At 42.2% G+C, this 10,378-nt stretch overlaps 1 protein-coding gene across 1 annotated transcript; it reads right to left on the bottom strand.

Annotated features, from left to right (window-relative positions):
- On the bottom strand, positions 1–957 carry LOC119661744. The gene is made up of 2 exons (XM_038071210.1): positions 744–957; positions 1–528 (listed from the first exon to the last, which is right to left on the bottom strand). The coding sequence occupies exons 1-2, from the start codon at positions 759–761 to the stop codon at positions 184–186; spliced, it is 363 nt and encodes a 120-aa protein (XP_037927138.1). The 5' UTR covers positions 762–957; the 3' UTR covers positions 1–183.
- Between the last annotated feature and the right edge of the window lie 9,421 nt (positions 958–10,378).

Raw genomic sequence — 10,378 nt, 5'->3', positions numbered from 1 at the left:
TACATATCACTGTCTTTACTTTTTCTTTTCCTTTTCACAAATTTGCTGAGCTAATGAATTTCGTCTAAAAGCCTTAGATGAATTTGATTCTGTTGGCGGCAGATATTTTCTTCTGTGACTCCATTATTTTATGTCTCCTGTCCCAAGTGATGTTCTGTTCAAACTTCTAAATCGGCAATGCTTTTACTTTTTCGTTAGGCAGGGTAGAGGGCAAACTGGCGCTTCACATTTTGCAGGACATAGTGGTGCTGGAGGAAGTAACTTTACTAGTAATGGCGGAGGGAGCATAACAGGAACCTTTTTGATTAAATTATGATGACCGAGGCCGAGGCCGAGGCCAAGTCCCAAATGAGCATGTCCAAGTGCTAAAGGAGCAGGAGCAACAGCTAAATGACTGTGTCCGAGTGCCAAGGAACTATGCCCCAGCGCCAATGAACCATGTCCGAGTACGGGTTGACACGCGAGCAGTCCTCCCTCGCATGGATAGGCAAATGCGTGGAAGCTGCCGAAAGTGACAACGATGGCCAACTGAAAGAAAGGAAAGGTTAGTGGTGTTGTGCATTTGTACATATAAAACCCAAGCTTAGAATTATAATGAAGTCTTATAAATATAAATGGAAAAACACCGTCCTTTGCTCGACAGGCTACAGTAATTCCTGAATGAGCGTTCGGTGAATGTAAAAACGCTTCCTTAGGCGATTTGGGTCAAATTAGTTAACAACAATGAAATGATTTCAGCTTACCACGGGTAATATCTTCATATTCTGCTTCCGATTCAGACTCAACAGTTAGTTGCACCGAAGTAATAAATGAACTAATTCGCCTACGCCACTTACGTGCAATTTATTCAAATCTTACTGAAAACATTGGGTCCATTTGATTTTCCTGGATTGCTTGTATTTTCGCGGGAAATGCAAATAAAACAAACCAACGGTTACCAGCTGGTCACTTTATTTTGTCACGGAATGAGCGTATGCGGAGACATGTTTCATAAACAAAACTGGTACCAGCAAAAATATTTAACAATATACGCATCATTTTCGCGTCATTATTAAATAGTATCTTTGAGTTCATTGTTTAACGGCTGCAGTGGCGTACATTCTCTGGAACCAATGTTCTACTTGCTGCTATATGTATGTTGCTTTGGGGCTGGAATACCACAGTCCGATTTTGTATTCTCAAAAACCGGTAGAGCTTCTGCCAAGGAAAACTTATTCAAACAAGCTAGTTTCGAATTGAATTGCGACGGAACTCTTTCCTTTGAGTTTCAGAACGTTTACGCGATGAATATTATGCTATACAATGCGTGTTGTATAGCAAGTATTCATCCCACATTTAATGATTTGAGGGTAAATTCTCGTAGATACGCTGTAAAAATGGCTGACTTACGATAATAACTTTTTATGTTAGGGAATTTTAAATGGTGAAGTCTTTCTGAGAGCACTTTCACTTGCTGTGGAATTTGAGTAAGAGGGATAAGAAGGAAAAAATTGTGACTTTGCTGGAAAGTTGAAAAGAAAAATACTATACAAAGAGGAGGAGAAAATGTTTCGTAAACTGCGTCTAGACAAGCCAATGCCAAATACATAGAAAAAACCATCAACAGAGGTTGGATAGGGAACACGAGTGAAAGCCAATGGCAACGGCGCGGGAGAACAGCGAATTGACAGGTGTTCAACCAAAAATACGTCATGCATGTACAATACCTTTGTAGCGAACCAGCATTTCCAGTTGGCAAAATTGAAATTACACTTTGATACTACAATCATAAGGCCGAGAAGCTATGAAAGAGTAGTATAGGTCCCAGGGCGGAACGTGGATTGGTACCCACGATGGAGCATAAAACCTGGGAAACGCCTGCTGAACCAATACCAACAGCTCTACTACCAAACTTCCACGTGGTGATCGCTGGGAGTTCTTTCTTTATGAAAAACTACAGACGGAGAAGGATGAGGTCGAGTCTCCCACGCCTAAAAATGGGACAAAATGTACCAACTGGTCCTCCAGGTTGGGGGTTGCGTAGGGCTGACAACCCTACACGGAAAACCGATGTTACGAAGCCACGGAAGGAGCCTCGGACAGGATGGATTTTACAACGACGAACCCGGCAACGACAACGGATTAACGATTTGCGCATTTTCTCATGGAACGTGCGCTCCAGACCGAATGCTGCGGAGCAGCAAGCCGATATCCTGTTCCAATATAAGGCTAATGTAACAGTGTTGCAAGAGATGCGATGGACAGGGACCGGTTTCCTGGAGAAGAATCGCTACACCATATATTATAGCGGCCATCCAGTAAACCATGTGTTCTTGGTAGGTTTCTTAGTCAGCCAAAAAATGAAACTTGTTTTTATCGGCTTTCAAGATATAAGCGAAAGGCTATGCGCTCTGCGTTTCTGAGTCAAGTTTAGAAATATAAGCCTCATAAACGTTCACGCCCCTACAGAGGAGACTGCAGAGTCGGAGAAGGATACCTTCTACGAGGTAGTTGACCGGACCCTCGAAGACTGTCCGAAGTAAGATATCAAAATCATAGATTTTAACAGTCAAGTAGGAACGGAGCCCGTGTTCAGGCGATATGTTGGCTCCCATAGCTTACATAGGGATACCAATGATAACGGATTGCGTATATATAGTTAGCAGTGTCAAACGAAATGGTTGTTGGAAGTACCTAGTTTGGGCGGAAAGCGGTCCACAAACATATGTGGGCCTCTCAAGATGGGACCACTTTCAACCAAATTGACCACGTGCTGATTGAACGCCGCCACCTCTCAACCTTGATGAATGTCAGAACATATAGGAGGCCAATATAGACTCGGATCACTATCTCGTTGGTATGGTGCTCCGAGCTCGAATTACGACACCACCTACAATCCCCTCTGACAATCAAGTGAGAGTGAATACTGAAGCCATCCACAACACAGCCCTCCGCGCCACCTATAAGAGGGAAATGGATGCCGCAATAACCGCAGTCAACAGAGGTCCTGGAGATGAAGCATCAACAAATGATCTTCACAACCACTTGAAGAACGTTATCATCAATACGGCCACAAAGATACTTGGCCCCAGTCAGCAGAATGAAGCCTTATATACCTCGATGCTCATCCTGCCGAGACAAAGAGGGAAATTTGATTTGCGACAGCATGGACATATTGGAGCGATGGGTTGAGTACGTTGGTGAACTACTGAATAACCAGAACATCGGCGAGTTGGAGGTCCCGCCAACTGAAGGCGGCGGGCAAATACTGCCACCACCAAGTATAGGAGAAACAGTCCGTGCAATTCATCGGCTTAAAAATCATAAGTCGCCAGGAACCAATAAAATTACAGCCGAACTGGTTAAATATGGAGGCGACCAGTTACACCAAGTGGTTCATCAATTTGTGCTCAAGGTATGGGACAGCGAATCAATGCCTGACGATTGATAACGAGGCATTATCTCTCTCATACATAAGAAGGGAAATATCACAGAGTGCAGCAATTAAAGAGGTATCACGTTGTTGAATATCATCTATAAGATATTCTCCTCTATCTTGCTAGGCCGGATAGCCCCATACGCCCACCACATCATTGGCCCATACCAAAGGGGCTTCACTCCAGGCAAGTCAGCAACAGATCAGATTTTCTCTCTGCGGCAAGAGATGGAACAACTGTTGGAATATGGACAACAATTCCACCATCTATTCATCGACTTTAAGAGGGTCATCCCGTGTGGAGGCCGTTTTTTGGCTGTTTTATAAATTTTTGGTGAAGAACTGGATAAAGATGCAAATACGAATTTTTCACCATAGATTTATTAATATCTTGAGCGTGCATAGTAATTTTTCCAGCCCGATCAACTAGTTCGTTATTGAAATACAGAGCAATTTATACACTCATCTCCAAAAAAGGTATTTTTCTGCTGCCACGCTAGAGGACGCTGGGATCTTCTTAAAGAAAAAAAGTCAATGGCGTTTTAACGTACAGACTTAACTACAGTCCGAAAATTAGGATTATTAAAAAATATTAAGGGGTCATCCCGTGTGAAGGCCGTTTCTTTTGCTTTTTTTGAAAAATTATTTTGAAGAACTGGATAAAGACAGAAACGTGATTTTTTTCACCATATGTTTATTGATATCTCTAGTATATGCGATAAATTTTTCAGCTTGATATCATAGCTAGTTTTCGGAATACGTGTCAATTGATGCACCCATTTCCACAAAAAGGTGTTTTTCTGCTGCCACGCTGGAGGGCGCTGCGTTCATTTGAGGAAAAAAAACTAAACGGCATTTTAATGTGGACAATATTCCACGGTTGGCAAACTAGGATAATTAGAAAATATTAAAAGGCACGTTTTTGGTGGGATTTTAAATTTATTTTTTTGGATTTTGGTGTTTTTGTTACGGCTTTTTTTATGAATAAAAAAACGACCCGTCCGATTGCAATTATCCTAGTTTGCGGACCGTAGAAATATGTATTGAAGAAGTCGTGAAAATTTCAAAGAATTTGGTTGGATAGATTTTGAGCTATGCTGGTCGCCGATTTTCAAGATGCAGTTTCGAGAAAAACGCATTTGAAAATTTAAATGTGATTATCAACCGTAAAATTTTCACTCACCATTAATCTGGTACACCTGGTCCATAGAGAGCATCCTCCTTTTCTTCAAAAAAGTCTTGTAAGGCCGATTGTTGCTCTCTGGTTTCAATTCTGGCTCTTTTAGCGAGGTCAGTCGATCGTCGTTCGGACCGCCAAATTCGCGCTTCATTACGGCGGTCGACATAAACCTGACATATGTGACCAACTTGACATCCTACTGTCACTAGGATTTTGACAATGCCACTGAATCCTTCATTAAAAATACTTACAGCCGACCTTGGCCCCAGAATGAAGGTGTTTAGGAGCGAAAATCCAGATCAATGCATTTAACGACTCATTGTTATTCCGGGTCTCTGCTCCTAAACATCTGTTCAACAGATAATCTCGTGACAAATCTTCGTAGATTGGTTTGATAACTGTTTGAACTTCTTCAGTCAAAGGTGCCTTCTCGTGGTAGAAACTATCGAGTTCTTTTTTAGCTTCCGCTTTGCGCCATTTGCACAAACTGTCCTCGCCTGCTGGACAATTTTCATGCTGAGGATTTTCGTGTGTAGAACATTTATGGAAGAAAGCTGCCCAAATTTCTTGCTTCATTCCTTCTATCGAATTTGCGTGTCCACGAATAGCTAGCCCAAAAAATGTAGTGAGGTCGTTAATAACCTTATCAGTAAGTTTTCCAGTCCCTTTTCCACCAATGCCTTTGTGATTCTTCATTGCATTTCTAAGCCGCGTTCCCATTCTTTTCTTGACATGTCCTACGCATTCCTTTTTCACTACTAAGTACATTTTATTATTTGCAGACATTTGCAGAAATACCGGAAAAAACTCCAGCAAAATCCAATATACAAAACTTGTCACAATTGGAACATCCATGTTCATGCTTGCTAAAAGTTTCTTTGCTGAAGTTGATCCGAAGTCCTTTTTCTTCTCTGATAAGTATCGATTCCCATGAAATACTCGTTTTTTAGTGCGAGTATGATGTTGGACGTTAAAGCTTCGTACAATTCATTTAAAAAAATCACTGAACACACAAACAGCACAATACTTACAACAAAATACAACTGAACATAGCTTGAAAGCCTTTCAGTGCTCACTCTAGACGGTATTATCCTTTTTATTCCAAACAGCAAATAAGTTTAGACAACTGATTGGTTTTCCATCTTTTTATATTTATACATGTGTTCAAAATCAAATTAACTATATCCATAATTTTATTTTCAAGTCCACCTTCAGTAAAATTTTTCAATCCTACCTCCGTTTAAATATAAATTTATTGTAACCCATTTCTTCCTTAAACATAAACTGCACCTTGACCTGATATACTTTTTTAAAAAATTAAGAAAATTAATCCTCTTATAAGATAATCTACAACGGCGGTATACAAATTGAAAAACAAGCTTAAGTACTCGTGGATTATCGATTATAGAACAGGTTCCTCTGAATAGATTAAAATACCGCCAAATTTTTTAAGTTTCAAGAACATAACTATTACTACTCAGGTATTTTTAACTTACATTTTGAATAATAGGGTATCTAATCCTAGTTTATTACGAACAACTCCGAATATCAAAAAATTATTTTCTACACTATATCTAGACACAATTGATCCCAAAAAAATCGATCCCGCGGATCCGACACACAGAATGACCCCCTTAAAACCGCCTATGATAGCATAGCCAGGGTAAAAGTGGAGTTTGGGGATTGTGGAGAGGTTTCGAGTAGCTTCGGACAATTGAGCACTGCTGCATATATATTTTTCGCGCATACCGAGTAATGTTGCATTCTCAAAGAACGCGGGCACGCGCAGAGACTTATCACGAACTCCGTCGAGCGGAGAAGCGACTTCACAGACATAAAAAGGAAGCCTGGCAGAACCAACAAGTCTGTCAACGAGAAAAGTACAGGGTGCAACCGCTCCAGGCGCACAAGTTTTACCAACAAGTCAGCAGGATGAAGCCTTATACACCTCGATGCTCATCCTGCCGAGACAAAGAGGGAAATCTGATTTCCGACAGAATGGGCATATTAGAGCGATGGGTTGGGTACTTTGATGAGCTACTGAACAACCAGAAAATCGGCGAGTTTGAGGTCGCGACAACTGAAGACGACGGACAAATACTGCTGTGGCGCGGCAGGATCCGCAGCATTTGAAATTTATTTCGAATGTTGCGGATATTCTATCTTCAACCAACGGCACTTTCTCACCGTTAATTCTCCACTCCCGTGGCGAGTTCTAAAATGATTGAGTGGAGAGTTCCGCGCCATCTACCCGTCCGCATCCGCAACATTCGAAATAAATTTCAAATGCTGCGGATCCTGCCGCGCCACACTGCCCCCACCAAGTTTAGGAGAAACAGTCCGTGCAATTCATCGGCTAAAAAAAAATCATAAGTCGCCAGGAGTCGATGGAATTACAGCCGAATTGGTTAAATATGGAGGCGAACAGTTACACCAAGTGGTTCACCAACTTGAGCTCAAGGTATGGGACAGTGAACCAATGCCTGACGATTGGCAACGAGGCATTATCTGCCCATACCAAAGAGGCTTCACTCCAGGCAAATCAGCGACAGATCAGATTTTCTCTGTGCGGCAAGGGATGGAAAAACTGTTGGAATATGGACAACAGTTGCACCATATATTCATCGACTTTAAAGCCGCCTATGATAGCATAGCCAGGGTAAATCTGTACACGACCATGAGAGAATTCGGTATCCCGACGAAATTGATAAGACTGACTAGGCTGACCCTGACCAATGTGCGAGGCCAGATAAAAGCATCAGGATCACTCTCAAGACCATTCGACATCAACAACGGTCTACGACAAGGGGATGCCCTATCATGTGTCCTCTTTAACGTGGCCCTCGAGAAAGTGATCTGTGATGCTGAGGTAAATGCAAGAGGTACGATCCTCTTTAAGTCCTACTGGCCTATGCTGCCGACATCGACATCATGGGAAGAACCACCCGAGATGTACAAACTGCCTTCATCCAGATCGAGCAGGTGGAAATTGGCGCGAGATTTTGGGCTACACATCAATGAAGGCAAAACAAAATATATGGTGGCGACGTCAGCACCGAAAACGAACAAACCAACAACACCAAATCGCACTGGTGAAACGGGAAGAATAAAGATAAGAGGCTACAACTTTGAGACCGTTGATAATTTCTTCTATCTAGGGTCGAAAATCACAACCGATAACAGCTACGATGAGGAAATCCGCGCACGGTTGATGGCAGCCAACAGAGCGGATTTCAGCATACAAAAACTGTTCCGCTCGAAACGTCTCACCATAGGGTAAACGCTTTTACTGTACAAGACAATAATCTTACCAGTCCTCATGTATTCCTCGGCGACTTGGGCTCTTAGCAAGAAAAATGCGAACTCTTGGCCGCATTCGAAAGAAGAATCCTTCGAAGAATTTTTGGCTCCCTACATGAGGATGGACGATTCTGTAGCCTACATAACGATGAAATCTATGAGCGCTATCATGACCGCCAGATTGTGGATAAAATCCGGTTCAACAGGTTATGGATGAGGATGATCCCACCTGGAAAGTCTATAAGGGCAATATCTATGGTAGGAAAAGAAGACGAGGCAGACCCTGCCTGAGATGGAGCGATGACGTAGGTCAGGACGCCTGACAGCTTTTAGGGATATCGAATTGGTGGACTTCGGCGCAAAACCGGGATGTCTGGAGTTTCTTATTAAAGCGGGCCTAGACCGGATACCGGTTGTTGTGCCGCTGATGATGATGATGAAAATTGAAATTCAAGCAGCCATTAACGAACAGAAAATAGTTGAAATTGTAGAATATCTACGGGTTTTTTATTTGTTGCACTAAAAATTGCAAATTGTTTACCAAACATTGTTTTCTGCTTTTCTTCTTTAAACAAATAAGCATGGTTAAAAATATTCGAGTATAAAATTTTGTTGTAAAGTATTCTAAGACGGTTAGACGAAACGAAAGATAACATCTAAATAACATGGTGAAATCGATCGCAAACCGACAGCGGGGCGGGAGGTCCTTTAGAAACTTTAGCCCTTGACATGGGTAAACATGCCCAAGAAAACCTTTTAGGTACCAGCGACACTCCAGTTCATGTAACCATGCGAAAAACCCACACTACATAATATTTTTGACCCAGGGATGACCCCGAATGCATCGCCTCCAATTATCTCGATTCATAGCCGGCGTTCTTCAGTTAGAAAATATTAAAATTGATCTGCAATGTTCGTCCACTGAGTCCTCCTAACGTTTCCTTGACCCTCCATTTTGGTCGGCTAACATCGCCTCTGTCTTTAAGCACTGGTTTCGGAATCCTTCCTTCGTGTATTCGTTCAATGTGGGCAGCCTATTGCAATTTCCGGATTGTGACTAGTGTCGATGCTAGTGGGTCGGCAAATAATCCATACATTTCACGATTGTATTTGATTCACCAGGCACCTTCCGTTACGGGTCCGAAAATCAGAGGACGTTTTTCTTGAAGATGTCGATCTCGCCTATTGCAGCAGCCGCCTTTCGAGTTTGGGTCATGCATTTCGCTTTTGTCGGGATAGCTGAGTGGTTAGAACACAAGGCTGTCGTAAGGCGGGTCGCGGTTCAAATCTCGCTAGTGACAATGAGATTTGTGTTGTGATTTGACGACGGATACCAGTCGACGCAGCTGTGAATGAGTACCTGAGTCAAATCTGTGTACTGTATTCCGATTTACGCCTGGCAGGAGTCAACGAACAGTTGATGCACAGCAATGTCATATTTTCGGCACTTTTTAAGCATCTGTTTAACTGCAAATATCTGGTCCGTTGTGGATCGTCCGGATCTGAAGTCACTTTGGTATTCCAGATGTGTCCGGATAGCTGAGTGGTTAGAGCACGAGGCTGTCGTATGGAAGAGCGCGGTTCAAATCTCACTGGTGGCAGTCAGATTTGTATCGTGATTTGATGTTGGATACCAATCGACTCAGCTGTGAAAGAGAATCTGAGTCAAATTAGAGTAATAATCTCGGGCGAACGCAATGCTAACCACAATGCCTCCTACAGTGTTACTGTAGTGCACCATTGCGGTCTTGAATGAAGTGCTCTAACATACCTCAAGGCCCTGATCTAATATGGATTGTTGCACCAACGAATATTATTGGTATTCTCCGATGATGTTATTTGTATACCCTTTCAGTCGTGGTTCGATTATATTCGTCATCACCTTGTAGGACAAAGGGGTGCAAAAGTATCGTCGTTATCTTCAAGAGGTATTGAAAATACTGAACCCATTTTGCTTTTATTTGAGTCACGTCGCTGATGATATTGCCATTCTGATCTCTACAGATGGTGGTTCGCGGTTTATAGTCGATCCTCATCTGTGTTACTGTGCTAAGTGCTACCCGTACGTCGTCCTTCTTCAAGTTGTCATCAAGTGTTAAAATTTTGTTGTTATTGAACTTTCATTGTTCTCGTCTGCAGATCTTCTTAACGTATCGCCTTAGTTCGTAATACTTGTCTTCTCTGGCTCGGGTTCGTCTTTCGAGCAGCCGGTAAGCTTAATTTTTCTTGATAATCTCTGTGAGACAGGCATCATTGAACCATTCGTTACGGTTCCTCCGTTCTACATGCCCAAGGATGTTTTTACCTGCACTCTGGATATCATCCCTAATTTTTCGTCACTACTTTCCTCAGGACCAGTATAGTATAGTATAGTATAGTAGTAGATAATGCGTCGAAATGTACCTTAATAGTGGACAGGTAAGCCACTTTGACGGTGTCGTCTTTCAATTTTTTCACAATGATTTTAGGAGTCCAGCTCCTGC

This window comes from Hermetia illucens, chromosome 1, assembly GCF_905115235.1.
Source record: "Hermetia illucens chromosome 1, iHerIll2.2.curated.20191125, whole genome shotgun sequence".
Lineage (NCBI taxonomy): Eukaryota > Metazoa > Arthropoda > Insecta > Diptera > Stratiomyidae > Hermetia > Hermetia illucens.
The sequence above is the reverse complement of the archived record's forward strand: the minus strand, read 5'-3'. Positions and strand labels throughout refer to the sequence as shown.